This window comes from Pan troglodytes, chromosome 14 (assembly GCF_028858775.2).
Source record: "Pan troglodytes isolate AG18354 chromosome 14, NHGRI_mPanTro3-v2.0_pri, whole genome shotgun sequence".
NCBI lineage: Eukaryota > Metazoa > Chordata > Mammalia > Primates > Hominidae > Pan > Pan troglodytes.
The window spans coordinates 119,184,753-119,202,245 of record NC_072412.2 but is presented as its reverse complement, the minus strand read 5'-3'; the positions used below and the strand labels follow the sequence as shown (position 1 = coordinate 119,202,245).

General features: G+C 54.8%; 1 protein-coding gene and 1 long non-coding RNA gene across 14 annotated transcripts in view; one reads left to right on the top strand and one right to left on the bottom strand.

The window, feature by feature from the left end:
• The first annotated feature begins 5,323 nt into the window (after window positions 1-5,323).
• LOC134808172 (uncharacterized) lies at window positions 5,324-7,579 on the top strand. The gene is made up of 3 exons (XR_010150589.1): window positions 5,324-5,495; window positions 5,965-6,098; window positions 6,174-7,579. It is a non-coding gene; the product is annotated as an uncharacterized LOC134808172 (long non-coding RNA).
• An 8,246-nt stretch (window positions 7,580-15,825) lies between these two features.
• The window catches only part of TMCO3 (transmembrane and coiled-coil domains 3), a 60,149-nt gene continuing 58,481 nt past the window's right edge, over window positions 15,826-17,493 (bottom strand). For all 13 annotated transcript variants that reach the window (XR_010150590.1, XM_063792377.1, XM_024348403.2 and 10 more), the window contains one exon: window positions 15,826-16,632. Coding sequence is in view for 12 of the 13 variants with exons in the window: in XM_024348403.2 (XP_024204171.1) it covers window positions 16,505-16,632 (128 nt within the window). In the remaining variant the exon portion in view is untranslated. The remainder of the gene's footprint in view (window positions 16,633-17,493) is intronic.

Here is a 17,493-nt window from a genome sequence, read left to right as displayed (position 1 = left end):
GGTCTGAGGGGAGGCTCTGTGCGTCTGAGGGGGGGGCTCTGTGCGTCTGAGGGGGGGGTCTGTGCGTCTGAGGGGGGGCTCTGTGCGTCTGAGGGGAGGCTCTGTGGGTCTGAGGGGAGGCTCTGTGGGTCTGAGGGGAGGCTCTGTGGGTCTGAGGGGAGGCTCTGTGCGTCTGAGGGGGGGCTCTGTGCGTCTGAGGGGAGGCTCTGTGGGTCTGAGGGGGGGCTCTGTGCGTCTGAGGGGGGGCTCTGTGCGTCTGAGGGGGGGCTCTGTGCGTCTGAGGGGAGGCTCTGTGCGTCTGAGGGGAGGGTCTGTGCGTCTGAGGGGAGGCTCTGTGCGTCTGAGGGGAGGCTCTGTGGGTCTGAGAGGAGGGTCTGTGCGTCTGAGGGGAGGCTCTGTGGGTCTGAGAGGAGGGCCTGAGGACTGATGAGATGGTCCGTGGGTCTGAGAGGAGGGTCTGATAGAAAGGTCTATGGGTATGAAGGGAGGGCCTGAGGATAGTTTGAGGGGAGCATCTGAAGGAAGAGGAGGGTTTGAAGGGAGGGGAGGGTCTGTGGATCTATGGGAAGTGTCTGTGGGTTGGGGAGGGTCTGTGCGTCTGAGGGGAAGGTCTGTGCGTCTGAGGGGAGGGTCTGTGCGTCTGAGGGGAGGGTCTGTGCGTCTGAGGGGAGGGTCTGTGGGTCTGAGGGGAGGCTCTGTGCGTCTGAGGGGAGGGTCTGTGCGTCTGAGGGGAGGGTCTGTGGGTCTGAGGGGAGGCTCTGTGCGTCTGAGGGGAGGCTCTGTGGGTCTGAGGGGAGGGTCTGTGCGTCTGAGGGGAGGGTCTGTGGGTCTGAGGGGAGGGTCTGTGCGTCTGAGGGGAGGCTCTGTGGGTCTGAGGGGAGGCTCTGTGGGTCTGAGGGGAGGCTCTGTGGGTCTGAGGGGAGGCTCTGTGCGTCTGAGGGGAGGCTCTGTGCGTCTGAGGGGAGGGTCTGTGGGTCTGAGGGGAGGCTCTGTGCGTCTGAGGGGAGGGTCTGTGCGTCTGAGGGGAGGCTCTGTGCGTCTGAGGGGAGGCTCTGTGCGTCTGAGGGGAGGGTCTGAGGGGAGGCTCTGTGCGTCTGAGGGGAGGGTCTGTGGGTCTGAGGGGAGGGTCTGTGCGTCTGAGGGGAGGGTCTGTGCGTCTGAGGGGAGGCTCTGTGCGTCTGAGGGGAGGGTCTGTGCGTCTGAGGGGAGGCTCTGTGCGTCTGAGGGGAGTCTCTGTGGGTCTGAGGGGAGGCTCTGTGGGTCTGAGGGGAGGCTCTGTGGGTCTGAGGGGAGGCTCTGTGCGTCTGAGGGGAGGCTCTGTGGGTCTGAGGGGGGGCTCTGTGCGTCTGAGGGGGGGCTCTGTGCGTCTGAGGGGAGGGTCTGTGCGTCTGAGGGGAGGCTCTGTGGGTCTGAGGGGAGGCTCTGTGCGTCTGAGGGGAGGGTCTGTGCGTCTGAGGGGAGGCTCTGTGCGTCTGAGGGGAGGCTCTGTGCGTCTGAGGGGAGGGTCTGAGGGGAGGCTCTGTGCGTCTGAGGGGAGGGTCTGTGGGTCTGAGGGGAGGGTCTGTGGGTCTGAGGGGAGGGTCTGTGCGTCTGAGGGGAGTCTCTGTGCGTCTGAGGGGAGGGTCTGTGCGTCTGAGGGGAGGGTCTGAGGGGAGTCTCTGTGCGTCTGAGGGGAAGGTCTGTGCGTCTGAGGGGAGGGTCTGTGCGTCTGAGGGGAGGCTCTGTGGGTCTGAGGGGAGGCTCTGTGCGTCTGAGGGGAGGCTCTGTGCGTCTGAGGGGAGGCTCTGTGGGTCTGAGGGGAGGCTCTGTGCGTCTGAGGGGAGGCTCTGTGCGTCTGAGGGGAAGGTCTGTGCGTCTGAGGGGAGGCTCTGTGGGTCTGAGGGGAGGCTCTGTGCGTCTGAGGGGAGGCTCTGTGCGTCTGAGGGGAGGCTCTGTGGGTCTGAGGGGAGGGTCTGTGCGTCTGAGGGGGGGCTCTGTGCGTCTGAGCGGAGGGTCTGTGCGTCTGAGGGGGAGGCTCTGTGCGTCTGGGGGGAGGGTCTGTGCGTCTGAGGGGAGGCTCTGTGGGTCTGAGGGGAGGGTCTGTGCGTCTGAGGGGAGGCTCTGTGGGTCTGAGGGGAGGGTCTGTGGGTCTGAGGGGAGGGTCTGTGGGTCTGAGGGGAGGCTCTGTGCGTCTCAGGGGAGGCTCTGTGCGTCTCAGGGGAGGGTCTGTCGGTCTGAGGGGAGGGTCTGTGCGTCTGAGGGGAGGCTCTGTGGGTCTGAGGGGAGGCTCTGTGCGTCTGAGGGGAGGGTCTGTGGGTCTGAGGGGAGGGTCTGTGGGTCTGAGGGGAGGGTCTGTGGGTCTGAGGGGAGGCTCTGTGCGTCTCAGGGGAGGCTCTGTGCGTCTCAGGGGAGGGTCTGTCGGTCTGAGGGGAGGGTCTGTGCGTCTGAGGGGGAGGCTCTGTGCGTCTGAGGGGAGGCTCTGTGGGTCTGAGGGGAGGCTCTGTGCGTCTGAGGGGAGGGTCTGTGGGTCTGAGGGGAGGGTCTGTGGGTCTGAGGGGAGGCTCTGTGCGTCTGAGGGGAGGCTCTGTCGGTCTGAGGGGAGGGTCTGTGCGTCTGAGGGGGAGGCTCTGTGCGTCTGAGGGGAGGCTCTGTGGGTCTGAGGGGAGGCTCTGTGCGTCTGAGGGGAGGGTCTGTGGGTCTGAGGGGAGGGTCTGTGGGTCTGAGGGGAGGCTCTGTGCGTCTGAGGGGAGGCTCTGTGCGTCTGAGGGGAGGCTCTGTGCGTCTCAGGGGAGGGTCTGTCGGTCTGAGGGGAGGGTCTGTGCGTCTGAGGGGAGGCTCTGTGGGTCTGAGGGGAGGCTCTGTGGGTCTGAGGGGAGTCTCTGTGGGTCTGAGGGGGGGGCTCTGTGCGTCTGAGGGGGAGGCTCTGTGCGTCTGAGGGGAGGCTCTGTGGGTCTGAGGGGAGGGTCTGTCGGTCTGAGGGGAGGCTCTGTGGGTCTGAGGGGAGGCTCTGTGCGTCTGAGGGGGAGGCTCTGTGCGTCTGAGGGGAGGCTCTGTGGGTCTGAGGGGAGGGTCTGTGGGTCTGAGGGGAGGCTCTGTGGGTCTGAGGGGAGGCTCTGTGCGTCTGAGGGGAGGCTCTGTGGGTCTGAGGGGAGGCTCTGTGCGTCTGAGGGGAGGCTCTGTGGGTCTGAGGGGAGGCTCTGTGGGTCTGAGGGGAGGCTCTGTGCGTCTGAGGGGAGGCTCTGTGCGTCTGAGGGGAGGCTCTGTGGGTCTGAGGGGAGGCTCTGTGCGTCTGAGGGGGGGGCTCTGTGCGTCTGAGGGGGGGGTCTGTGCGTCTGAGGGGGGGCTCTGTGCGTCTGAGGGGAGGCTCTGTGGGTCTGAGGGGAGGCTCTGTGGGTCTGAGGGGAGGCTCTGTGGGTCTGAGGGGAGGCTCTGTGCGTCTGAGGGGAGGCTCTGTGCGTCTGAGGGGAGGCTCTGTGGGTCTGAGGGGGGGCTCTGTGCGTCTGAGGGGGGGCTCTGTGCGTCTGAGGGGAGGGTCTGTGCGTCTGAGGGGAGGCTCTGTGCGTCTGAGGGGAGGGTCTGTGCGTCTGAGGGGAGGCTCTGTGCGTCTGAGGGGAGGCTCTGTGGGTCTGAGAGGAGGGTCTGTGCGTCTGAGGGGAGGCTCTGTGGGTCTGAGAGGAGGGCCTGAGGACTGATGAGATGGTCCGTGGGTCTGAGAGGAGGGTCTGATAGAAAGGTCTATGGGTATGAAGGGAGGGCCTGAGGATAGTTTGAGGGGAGCATCTGAAGGAAGAGGAGGGTTTGAAGGGAGGGGAGGGTCTGTGGATCTATGGGAAGTGTCTGTGGGTTGGGGAGGGTCTGTGCGTCTGAGGGGAAGGTCTGTGCGTCTGAGGGGAGGGTCTGTGCGTCTGAGGGGAGGGTCTGTGCGTCTGAGGGGAGGGTCTGTGGGTCTGAGGGGAGGCTCTGTGCGTCTGAGGGGAGGGTCTGTGCGTCTGAGGGGAGGGTCTGTGGGTCTGAGGGGAGGCTCTGTGCGTCTGAGGGGAGGCTCTGTGGGTCTGAGAGGAGGGCCTGAGGACTGATGAGATGGTCCGTGGGTCTGAGAGGAGGGTCTGATAGAAAGGTCTATGGGTATGAAGGGAGGGCCTGAGGATAGTTTGAGGGGAGCATCTGAAGGAAGAGGAGGGTTTGAAGGGAGGGGAGGGTCTGTGGATCTATGGGAAGTGTCTGTGGGTTGGGGAGGGTCTGTGGGTCTGAGGGGAGGGTCTGAAGGTAGGGGATAGTCTGTGGGTCTGTGGGGTGGGGAGGTTATGGGTCTGAGGGGAAGGTCTATGAGTCTGTGGGAAGGGTCTGTGGGTCTGAGGCGACTGCTTCGGGTCTGTGGATATGTTGGGGGGGTCTGTGGGAAGTGTCTCTCGGTCTGTGGAAGGGGTCTGTGGGGCTGAGGGAAGCACTTGTGGGTCTTTGCGGATGATCTGAGGGGTGGGTCTCTCAGGCTCTGAGTTAACTGCAGACATGGTAAGTGCTGCGGAGGAGGTGTTAGGAGCTACAAAAATGCCACAGAGAGAGACCTCGCAATGTTGTTGTCAGGAAAGTTGATCCAAGAAAGTGCTGTGGATTTAAGATCTCAGGGATGAGTGGAGAGAGACAGCTGGGGTCGTGTGGACCGGAGGGAATTGGCGAGAAGTTCTTTAAGTCTGATGGAGGACTCTGAAATTTATCTTCAGAGTGAGTGGAAGCTTAGGAAGAGTTTGGGGCAAGTGGATGGCTCTTTGTTGTTGTTGTTTTTAACTTTTTGTTTTGAATGAATTTGAGACTTACTAAAAAGTTGCAGAAATAGTACCCAGAGTTCCCACATAATCCTCCCTGGCTTCCTTCATATCTGTGTCCAGCATGGCCACGACACAGATATTAAACCCAGCACCCAGTGTGACACCGTGGCCCATGCCTGTAATCCCACAATTTTGGGAGAGCAAGGCAGGAGGATCACTGGAGCCCAGGAGTTCAAGACCAGCCTGGGCAACACAATGAGGTCTCATCTCTCCAAAAAATAAAATCAAATTACCCGGGTGTGGTGGTGTGCTCCTGTGGTCCCAGGTACTTGAGTGGGGAGGATCGCTTGAGCCCAGGAGCTGGAGGCTGCAGTGAGTCATGATTGTACCACTGCACTCCAGCCTGGGTGACAGAGCCAGACCCTATGTCAGCCCTAACCATCCTTGTCCTGGGGCCTGGGCATGGATTTTGCTGTCTCATGTTCTCAGGACTGTATGAAGTCAAGCCCATTTGGCAAGCATCCTGTGGAGGTAAGGCTGTCTCTCAGTGGCTCCTGAGCTGATGTGTCCAACTACAGGTCCAGGTGGTGTCTGCTGAGTCTCCTGGTCACATTGCCGTCCTTCCTCTGTAGTGGATAATCGTCCTGGAGACACTGGGAGACCAAATCCTGATTCTCCTGGAACTTCTCTGATTTTGGCATCCATGGGGGTCTTGTCAGCAGCAATCAGTTCCGTGGACTTTGCCTCATGGTGATTTTCTGTTTCCCCCTTTCCTCTGGCATTTATCCATTGAGGTTCTCCTGCAGGGAAGAGCAGTTGGTCCTTCTTCCCCGTTTGCGTGTTGACATGGTCAGTGACGACAGCAGTGTGAACTTGCATGCATTTATTTTATTCTACAGTTTGCAATCAGCACGACCATTGTGCATTTTGTTGCTCACACCACCCAAGGTTGGCCCCTATGTCATCTCAGGGAATGACATTGACAGATTTACAGTTTAAAGCCCCCGCTTGCAGTGTGGGAGTGGGGTGTAACTGGGCAGGGATGGACGCAGTGAGGTAAGGCCCAGACTTCCCATGGTTACAATGTCATCTCAGTGACTAATGAGGAGCCGAGAGCTTCCTCAGTATTGAAAGCCCTTCTTCGCTGACCTAGCCCTGGGTAGAATGTGGGTTTAAAAAGCCTAATGTGGTACATGCTTGGGTCCCTCTGATGTTCTAGAAACAAAACCTGCTTTCCTTGAGACTTGCTTTCTTGTATTTGCTTGAAGACAACGCGACCTCTCAGCGTGGCAATCCCAGAAGCAGGTCACTGGACAACTTGTTAATTTTGAGCACGGTGACTGGGATTTCAAGGTAGAGACTTGGTCCACCCGCTGGCTTTCAGGAGTGAGGAGCGTGGTGCTGCCTTCTAACTATGCTTTTTAACAGGATTCGGTTTGCAGTGCCACAAACAAAGTGAGCCACTGGGAGGCAGCAGAGGCCTTGGAGGGGAGGTGCATCTGGCAGCCACAGAGCTCATTGCGGGACTACCCACAGGCACGCGGAGCATCTTTGCCTTGTGGAGCCTGGCACCAGGACTGCTGGGAGGGGAAGAGGCTCAGCCCCCACACCCGGGGAACCTATGCCACACCGGGGCCCTCTCCAGCCTCACTGGCAGTGTCTCTGGGACCACTCCCCAGATTACTTGTCCTGGGGTCAGCTCGGGCAGGGAGGCAGAGTAGCCCTACAAGCCCTCTGCAAACACACACATGCTCTCACCACAAACAGAGTAGAACCGCACCACATGGATTCTGCATAACACCACACTGGGGCCCTGGATGTTTCCCCCTCATCCACCTTGTTTTGAATGTAGAACGAAGTCCAAAGTTTTTCTTCTAACAGTTCCAGGCAGGCTGGCATATCGAATCAATCCAAACCCAGTCTGCCTGTCCTCAGGTCCCCTCTGCACCACAAAGCCCAGGCAGTATGATCACCATTTGCCAGAGGCCCTCACAGCTGGGCCTTCACCTGCGACCTGGGTTCCACACACTGCTTTACCTGAATGAAGCTGGGGGGCAGAATTGGCCAACGAGAGGTGCAGCCACACGGGAGTGGCCTGGGCCTTCGGGAAAGCCTTTAGACATTGTGTGGACTGTAGAGAAGCTCCTGGGGCCCAGTGCCAGTGTTGCTCGTGCTTGGGCACCTCTCCTGCCGCATCATCCCTGGCAGTGACGTCCACCGGCTCTCAGCCCAGATGGGGAGACCATCGGTCTTTATCTCTGAGTAAAACTCGATCTGCTTCCACCTGCTGGTGGGGATTCTGTGGTCTGCAACTAAGCCTCTGAAACCGAGGGCAGGATAGGAGGGACGTGGAGTGGGCGCTACGTGGTGGGTGCTTGACACTCCTTCCTGGTTGTGTGACCGTGAGCCAGTGACAGCCTAAGCAGAGGGAGCTGTGATGAAGCTTGTAGCTGTAGCGCGCCTGGGCCCCAGCCTTGCAGCTCCAGGGGTGGAGCTCTTCCAGGAACAAACTCTTCTCTGCCACTCTGTGGACAGAAGGCCCTGTCCACGTAGGGGGCTCTCACTGCCATTCACATGCCTTGACCCTTCACTCCCTTCGTGAGATTCAGAGCAGCCCTTCTGAGAACAAAGCGCAGTGAACATCTCTGGAGACACCAAAGTCCCCTCGAGTGAGAAACAGACTCCTGAACGCAGGTTTTCAGGATGTGAACCCCGGCCCAGAGCCTTACCCATGGATGAGGTGCCCATGCAGTCCCCAGGGTGCCTTTGACCTCTTATTCTGTAACTTCACATTTCAATTAAAGTGTTGAGGGAAGATGGCCATGACCAACACCAACTCAAAGCTGTCCATCAATACAGTGAAGAAAACAGCCTCTCAAGTCAGCTTTCAGTGTGTGAAAGGTGGGCAGCCCTATTACAGGGCTCTCTCTGTGAATGTCACTGTCCCGTTGAGCAGCCTTGAGCGAACAACTGGACCTCCAGGGCCACCATTTCCTCCCTTGCAAACCGTCATGCTAGTCAGCCCCGGCGTCCAGGACCGACTCACAAGGCCACGTTTTGGTGAGCAGCGGGGTCTTGGCCGCCGTTCGGCTGGGTAGGAAGTGCTCTCTGGCTTCCGCAGCTGGCTCACTTTCTGTATGCCACCCACCCACAGGCCCGTGGGACCTGTCTGTCTGTCCTTGGGCTGTCTCCCTGTGCCCGGGATGTGGCAGCAGTGGCCAGTGTCCTGAGGCCCTGCCCTCTGTGAAGCTACCACGTCCTAGCAGCTGGGCCCTTCTCTTGCCCTCTGGTCCCAACTCTGAAGTCTGAGAAGCTTTGTCCAGCCCCTCCCAGCTTCTGCCTACATTGCATGCCTGCCTCCCCTTTCGCCCTCTCAGCAGAGTCTGCAAATGTTCCTGCTGCTTAGGCTTTTGTAAAACAAACACCAGGAACACAGGAAACTAGGTTTGTCCTGGGGTAGGGGCTGCCAAGAACACCCTGAGATGCTGGGGGAGGAAATGCCCATCTCAAAACCTGCGCAACCCCGTCCAGACCTGCGACCCCATCCAGACCTGTAACCCCGTCCAGACCTGCGACCCTGTCCAGACCCACGACCCTGTCCAGACCTTCGCGACCCCGTCCAGACCTGTGCGACCCCGTCCAGACCTGTGCAACCCCGTCCAGACCCGTGACCCCATCCAGACCTGCGGCCCCATCCAGACCCGCGACCCCGTCCAGACCCGCGACCCCGTCCAGACCCGCGACCCCGTCCAGACCTGCGTGTGCTCAGGGGGCGCAAGCCAACACTGACACCCGAAGCAAGCATGGGCTTAGAGAGAAAGCCCCCCAGAAATGTGCTCTTTTCCCACGGGGTGCAGGTGACACCTGCTGGGACACATCGGCTTATGGACACATTGGCTCGTAGGCACGTCTCACCCCAGACCACTGAAGCAGCGGAGAGACTTCAGTGATAAATCACCCCCTTTATCAACCTTTAAATTTGAAATAGTGATGCCCCCCTTCACCCCACCCCTTTTTTTTTTCTTTTTGAGATGGAGTCTCGCTCTGTCTCCCAGGCTGGAGTGCACTGCCGCAGTCTCGACTCACTGCAACCTCTGCCTCCCAAGTTCAAGCGATTCTCCTGCCTCAGGCTCCTGAGTAGCTGTGACTACAGGCGGTGCCACCACGCCTGGCTAATTTTTTGTATTTTTTTTTTTTTTTTTTTTTTTTTTGAGACGGAGTCTCGCTCTGTCGCCCAGGCTGGAGTGCAGTGGCGCGATCTCGGCTCACTGCCAGCTCCGCCTCCCGGGTTCACGCCATTCTCCTGCCTCAGCCTCCCGAGTAGCTGGGACTACAGGCGCCCGCTACCACGCCCGGCTAATTTTTTGTATTTTTAGTAGAGACGGGGTTTCACCGTGTTAGCCAGGATGGTCTCGATCTCCTGACCTCGTGATCCGCCCGCCTCGGCCTCCCAAAGTGCTGGGATTACAGGCGTGAGCCACCGCGCCCGGCCAATTTTTTGTATTTTTAGTAGAGACGGGGTTTCACCGTGTTAGCCAGGATGGTCTCGATCTCCTGACCTCGTGATCTGCCCGCCTTGGCCTCCCAAAATGCTGGGATGACAGGCGTGAGCCACCGCACCTGCCAGTGACACCCTTTTTTTGTAATCCTTCACATAGACAACAGCTACATGTATCCCTTTTCAATTATTTCCTCACAGCCCCTCGTACTCCCCTTGCCTCTATTTCTTGGGTCTGTTTCTCTGGGCCACACTTCATCTTATTCATAGATCATGGAATAATCTAGATTGTGAAAGGAAAGATTCCAGTTACACACCCACGGAAAGAGAGCCACAGCCCCATCCCCAACCTCGAGAGCACCCCAGCCCTGGGTTCTCAGGACTTCATTTCGCAGCCCTCTGGTCACTGACCACGCCGGGCGGCCTGTTTCCTGTCCCTGCCATTTGGGCCTTCTTTCCTCAGTGACATTACACCTGGTGGCTTCAGACTTTCTTGACTGCCTCAGTGAGAAGCTACTTTTTGCCTCATCAGCACACACAAACACACACGAGTGAGAAGTAGGCATAAAATGGAACCAAAGCTTCATGAGACGGTGCACCCTCACCCTCTACTCTGTTCCACTTCCCTTTCTAATGGCAGTCATCATCTTCCAAATTGAATTTGCTCTCCACTGAGAGGGTGCTGTTTGAGAAACAAGCCTCTAAACCAACCTTCAAGGGATCACAGCACAGCAACCACTCCCAACTCTGTTCCTTGGGCCCCTCCTCTGAGTGCCATTATTCTCACTGCCTGGATTCACTCATTCAGTCAATCAGCAAACATGTAATGAGGGACAATTGTGCAGATCCGTGCTCCTCATGACAGGGTCCCGGGCCAACAGCAACAGCAATGCCTGAATATTTGTTGGAAATGCACATTCTCAGGCCCACCCCAGACCTCTGGGTTTGCCCATCAACTGGGTTTTGAGAAGCCCTCTCGTGATGATTCTTCTGTCCTCTCCAATCTGAGAGCCTCTCTGCTAGCTGATGCAGGCTGTGCCACGTAGCACCAAGTCCTCCTAAACGTGTTGACACCACGGGAACAACATGTGGCCTAAGGGATCTCTTCAGAATGCTCTGTCACTGTTTCACACACTGCGGGACTAAGAAGTGGGTGAGGGCCTGCTCTCCCTGAGGCTGTGTGCTTTCAGATTGTTCTTTATGCCAAGTTGTTTTGGGAGCCCCCTGCTAAACTGGGGTTCCAGTACCAGAGTGGGTGGCAACCCTGCCCTCTGGGGAAATGCAGGGGCCAGATGTGATGTTTACCATGCGCCTTCTATGGGATGCTTCTCTTACCTGATGGATGGCCTAATGCCTGGTTGTCCATTGTGTGCCTGGGGTCACTCACATGGGAAACTTGCTTGTAGTGGCAGATGCCCTGAGGGTCGTGTCTGACCCATGTCCAGGATTCGCCAGCCTGACCATTGCCCTAGGGCTGGAGCCCACTCTTATGTTTCCCCCGCCCACTGGGAACCAGGGAAACAGCCTGGGCAACCCCTAGTTCTTCTAGCGGAAGATGCAAATTCAACCCGGCCCCCACACATGCACAGCTGCACACACACCTGCACACACACACCTATACGTGTGCATCTGAATAGATACACCTACAAAGACTCACTGACAGATCCTGCGTAGGGAGGGGTCGATGAGTTAGGAAGGCTGTCTTCCATCCCTGGGTCCCTCCAGGCGAGGGGGGGGGAGGGGGAGGGGGAGGGGAGGGGGAGATGGAGGGGGAGGGAACTAGTACTATAAATATATAGGGGAACAGGATGTGGTCACTTTAAGTTCACAGGCAAATGCCTGACTAGGGCTTTGCTTCTAATACCCCGGCGGAAGCCTGGGCCCCGTCATTCCCTTACACAAAGGTTACGGCTGGGCTGGGAATAATGCCTTGAAAAGCTGTTGGAGAACCTTTCATGAGACTTGTTCTTGAGCTTTCTGGTCCTGTAAAGTAAATCTGATGAAAGCTATGGCCCCTCTCCACGTAAATGCAAATGTGTACATGCTTGTGCACACACACACCTACACACAACTGCACACACACCTACATACACATCTACACATCCACACCCACACACGGGGACATTATCCCTGGACACACACCTACGTACATGCACACACACCTACACCCCCCATCTACACACACCTGTGCACACACACCCACGCACACAACCCCACCCACATGAGGGACATTACACTTGCACACACACATACCTGGACACACCTGTGCACACACACCTGCACACACGCACACATGCAAACACCTATGCATGTGCACTTACACATACACCCCTACACACGTGCACACACACATCCCATACACCTGTGCTAGCATGCCCACCTGTACATGCACACCTACACACATCTGCACTCACCTGTGCACGCACGTCCACCCATGCACACCTGCACACACCTACACAACTGTACACACACACCTGTACACACACCTGTACAAACACCTACACACCTGCACACACACACACCTGTGTAGGTAGAGGACCAGTGGTTTGTTTCCTGGAGAGCTCCCTTCCTCCAAGCTGACCAGCTGCTCTCTCCCCAGGTGGGCAGCTCTTGTCCCAGAACTCTGCTTGGAATCCCCTCAGGGTGGTGCTCTGTGTGCTGGACCCCAAGCCATCTTTCTTGGTTTTGAAACATTTTCTACAGCAGCTTCCAGAGGAGGGGCTCATGACTCTGAAGACATCTTTATTATGCTCTTCACGGCTCATTCTCCAGGTATTGGATCCTAGGTGGAATTCATTTTCCTTGGGAATCTCAACAGCTTCACTCTACTGCTTTCGTGTTGTTGAGAAGCCCAAGACCTTTTTATCTCTGTCCCTTTGCCTGAGAGCTGATTTAGTTTCTTTCTGAAAGCTATTTAGAACTTTATTCAGTGTTGTGAAATTTTGTGATGATGTGATTTGTAAGGGACTTTTTTCATTTACTGTGTGGGTATCTGTGGTGCCCATATGACTGAGACAAAGAAATGGAAAATGGCAGGGAAAATGTAAGCAAATTAGAGGATCAAACCAGGCAGTCCATCATCCAGCCAAAAGAGGGTCCAGAAAAAGAGAACCAAAGACACCAGGGACAGAGCTGCCAGAAGCCACCTGGGAAAGAACCCAGGTCTCAGGAGCATTCGCCAAGCTCCTAGGTTCCACCGTCTCTTCCATCTCTCCTGAGTGTTTTTATTTTGGTAATCTTTTTTTTTTTTCATTTCAAAGAGATTTTTTCTTGATTATTTTTCATGCTATTCTGTTCTTATTTTATGGATGTACTATCCCTGACAGTGTATTAATGGTTAAGTTTTTACTTTATTTATTTATTGTTCTTTTTTCTTGGAGACAGACTCTCGCTTTGTCGCCCAGGCTGGAGTGCAGTGGCGTGATCTCGCTCACTGCAACCTCTGTCTCCCAGGTTCAAGCGATTCTCATGCCTCAGCCTCCCGAGTAGCTGGGACTACAGTTGGGTGCCACTATGCCAGGCCACACACCTGGCTTTTTTTTTTTTTTTTTTTTTTGTAGTTTTAGTAGAGACAGGGTTTCACCATGTGGCCCAGGCTGGTCTTTGAACTCCTGAGCTCAGGCAATCTGCCCACCTCAGCCTCCCAATGCGCTATAGGCGTGAGTCACTGTGCCCGGCCTAATGATAGGTTTTTAAAACATTTTCCATGACATTTTTTTCTGCTTCCTGAATTCTCTGTTTTCATTCTTCTGCTTTGGTCTTACCTTTAGGAAAGCCCTAGGTGGAGGTTGTTCACTCATATCCATATATATATATATATATATATATATACATTTTTTTTTGAGACAGGTCTCACTCTGTTGCTCAGGTTGGAGTGCAGTGGCATGATGATGGCTCACTGTAGCCTCGATTTTCCGGGCTCAAGCCATCCTCCCACCTCCTGAGTAGCTGAGACTACCTGAGCACCACCACACCCACCTAATTTTTGTGTTTTTCATAGAAACAAGGTCTCATTATGTTGCCCAGCCTGGTCTCAAACTCCTGGGCTCAAGCGATACATCTGCCTGAGCCTCCAAAAGCACTGGGACTTCAGGCATGAGCCTGGGGAGCAGCAAGCCTTGTTCATTCACATGGAAGAGTTAAGATGCTAAAATGCTCACTGGAAGTTCTGTGAAAGGGTGGGTTGTCTCCGGGGGTGTCATTCCCCAAGGTGAGCTGATGTCAGGTCTCCTGTCTTGGCTCACCCGGAGCGTCTAGAGGACAGTCCTGCAGCCCCTTGCCTTGTGGAAGTTCATGAAGTCAAGTCACAGTTCTGGGAGGAAGCCACACCTCTCTGTCCCAACCCCCTGGATTATAGGTGAAAATAAATTTTAACTTCTGATAATCTGACGTACTGCCCAAATTCTTGATGACTTTAGGAAGCCCAGTTAGTCTCCTCTTCTTTCCTGAAAAGCCCTAGCTCTTCACAATGTTTTCACCACTCACTTTTGCCCAGCTCATGCTCAGTGGTTCACTTCTTCATGCTCAACTGGTAAAAATCACAGGTGGCCCGATTTCATCATACCTTTTCAAAGCGTTGACGACGCCAGGCACGGTGGCTCATGCCTGTAATCCCAGCACTTTGGGAGGCCGAGGCGGGCAGATCACCTGAGGTCAGGAGTTCAAGACCTGCCTGGCCAACATGGTGAAACCCTGTCTCTACAAAAATACAAAAAGTAGCCGGGTATGACGGTGGTCGCCTGTAATCCCAGCTACTTGGGAGGCTGAGGCAGGAGAATCGCTTGATCCCGGGAGGCGGAGGTTGCAGTGAGCCGAGATCGCACCATCACATTCCAGCCTGGGTGACTGAGCGAGACTCCATCTCAAAAAAACAAACAAACAACAACAAAAAAACCAAAGTGTTGACGATGACCAATCGATTGATTGGAAAGAGGAAACCCAAGCCCAATGGCTTTGTTCTTTTTATTTTACTTTTGTTTTCTTTTCTACAGGAAGGAGGCTTTGTTCTTGCGAATGTAGGGGGAACATTCCGGCCCAGGGGAAGCTCAGTGAGTAGCGGGTGTCGATTTGCCCTGCCGGACTTGGATGCATGGCGTGGCACAATTGTTTATTCTCCTTAATTAAATTTTGGCTGTGAGTTCCCATCTACCTGGCCAGAAATTTAACCTCAATCATTTTTATGGGTGTCTCTCCTGCTCTCAGAATCAAACCAGAACATTCTGGAGAGAACCTCCAGTCTTCAGGCCCCTGTGGGGGAACCTAGGTGGTGTGGGGCTAGGTGTCCACACCGCAGTGCAGAAACGGATGTCGGTTCCCCTTCCATGTCCCATGGGAACCTCTGGCAGAGCTCCCTGGCAGTGGGTCAGGGTCCTCTCCCCAGGACCTCATGATGCCCAGAGGACCCGCCCCTCACTGAGAAGCCCCACCCTCGGCCGACCCCTCAATCCTTTGAACACTCCATCTCTTTCGCTACTTAAACCAAAGCCAAAAAGACGCCCCATCATCCTCCCCCGGGCGAGGGAAGGCAGAGGTCACAGGACACAAACCCGTCGCTGCTCTCAGGAGAAGCATCCTCCTTCCTTCTGGAAGGGATTGGAAAATGAGACCAGCCTCTGTCCAGTCCCCTGGCAGTGGGTTCAGCTTTCCATGGCCAGCCTGAGAGCTTCCAGGTGACTTGCTGGAGGGGGAGGAGCCCAGAGGTTTCCCTGCTGAGCTGTGAAAGGGCTTCCTGAGGGCGCTGAGAGATTGAGCAAAAGGCAGACAGGGAGGAAGGGGAAACACTGGGTGCCCAGGGGGATAGCATCTGTATATCTCAGGCCCTGGAGGGCCGGGCCTCACGGTGACATGAGCATGTGTGGCTGCAACCCCGGAGTCCTGGATGGAGGTGAAGGCACCCAGGATGAAAGGACTCAGGTGGGGTGGGCTTCGCACGGACCCCTAAACTCCAGAAGATTAGCAGGGACATAGGCAAGGCACTGGAATCACACAGGAGAAGAGTCCCTGGGAAGCTGGCAGCAGCAGTGTTATTTGAAGGACACCACAGTCATGGTGTGAGCTCTGCACTAGAGGAGCGCCCCGTCCTGGGCACAGGCCGTGCTGAAGAATGAGGAGCATCACAGACTCGGGGACTCAGGCATGTTTGTCTGTTCTCACGCCTTCCCCAAGACCCAGCCTTCCTCCCTCTGGAGGACCCAGCGTTCCAGGCACCATCCCAGAAGCAGAGAGCAGGCCTGACCTGCCAGCACCTCCATCTTGTTGTCCCCAGCCTCCAGAATTTCGAGAGATAAGTTTGTGTTCTTTGTAAATGACCCAGTTTCAGGCATTCTATTACAGCAGCACAAAACAGATGAGCACAATGCCTCTTAGGGAAGTCCTTGTGAGGCTCAGATCCTCACCTGTGTGGTTTTCTAAAATGGGGCACATAATCACCAAAATAGACATTTAAATATCAAAAGTTAGAACTTATCAATTAACACTGCATTAATTTGGTGTCTTGGAGAATAGCATGTTAATATAGAAATCATCTTAGTAAAAAAAAAATTGGCTGGAATTTTGTGTAAAGATAAACTCAATACAAAAAAATTAATAAAAACAGATTTTAATAAATTTCAATTAATTATACCATGATCATAAATTATCTTTATTAAAGAATACATATTCTTGTGATTTAAAACCAAATATTTTAAGTGATATATCTAATAGAAATTGACATGAAATTATTTCATTTAAAAGTTACAATAAAAGGCAAATAGACATCCGTATTTGTCTCATTTTAGAAAACATAGGCTTTAAGAATCAAAAGTAAGCTTCTAAGCTCACGGCCAGGATTACAACTTCATATTACAGAAATGTTTAATAACAAATATTTGACCAACAGATTATAATTCTGAAGTTGTACATTTTTAAAAGCCTTTTAATTTTGCTTCTTTACTAAAAAAACTATGAACTGATGAACTCACAATAGAAAATTAATAATAATTTCAGGGGAAAAAAAAAAAAAGGCACATCCAGGCACCACATTCAAGGTGATCGGTAAAACGCAGTGTCCCGGGTCTACTGCACATAATCAACGGACTGCAAATAAATGACTCTGGAAAATTCTAAAATAGGACAAGAATATTCTGTAAAAGCCGGGATAACATGACTGCACTGACGCTCTGCTAGAGGGCTGTTCTGTTGCCAAGGTGTGAGCTTCCCAGAAGGAGCACCTGCTGGCCATCTAAGCGCTCACTCCCCACAGATGCTTCCCTTCCACGGTCCATCATCTCTGAGCCATCAGAGGCTGGACCGTCTCTCCGGTCTGGGCACACACCTCGTGATTGCAGCTCTCCACAGCACCGGGGCGAGCAAAAGGCTGAGCGTGGTCACACTCAGTATAAGGAGGTACACCTGCAACAGCAAAGTGCAGAGCGGGTCACAGAGACTGTCAGGACTAGCACCTGCAACAGGAAAGCACAGGGCTGGTCTCACTGAGCTGGGAGGGACGCCTGCAAAGCTAGAGTCCTGAGGCTGAGCGCAGTCACGCCGAGTGCTGGGAGGGACGCCTGCACATCATAAATTCACTACTATCTCTTTAAAGCACATGGAAGTACAGCCAGAAGCTGAGGACATTGGGATGTAGGAGAGACTGTGATTTCAAGATCAATGATGCATGGTTAGTCCTGATGGGCCACAGGATAACAGCTTTAGCCTGTGTTTGCCTGAAGGCCAACCCCGGGCCACAGTAACAAGCCAGCCTGCCCCACAGCTTCCCTGACCCTGGGGATGCAGCCTTGGGTCAGGCCTCAGGTGGAGCTTCCTGTAAGCAATTCTACCTTTCAGCAATTACTTCCACTGCACTCAACACCTGGACTTCTACCCGCCTCACACACAATGCAAGGAGACAAGGCCGTGAGTCCGAATGCCCAGGGCCATCTCAGTGTCCACAGGAACCTCCACCCAGCTCTCCGGGCACACTGCTATTACGGGTATTTCACGTTTCTGGGGTGCTACTTATGTGCACACTGGCAGCTCAGCTTTAAAAAGTTAGTTTTCTTTCAGAAGAAATATCTGACATTTAATTAGACTTGTTTTAAAAGGTTAATGCAATAGTTCAAGCAGTACTAACTGCAACTTTCCTCTGAAAACGCCACATGCTGGATGAGCAGAGAGCAGCCAGGCCTCTGCGTGCCCCCCTGGAGGAGGACCCTGCCCCCAGGCCCCGCTGTGCTGCCGAGCCGCCTTCGCCACACCCGACTCAAACCCAGAGTG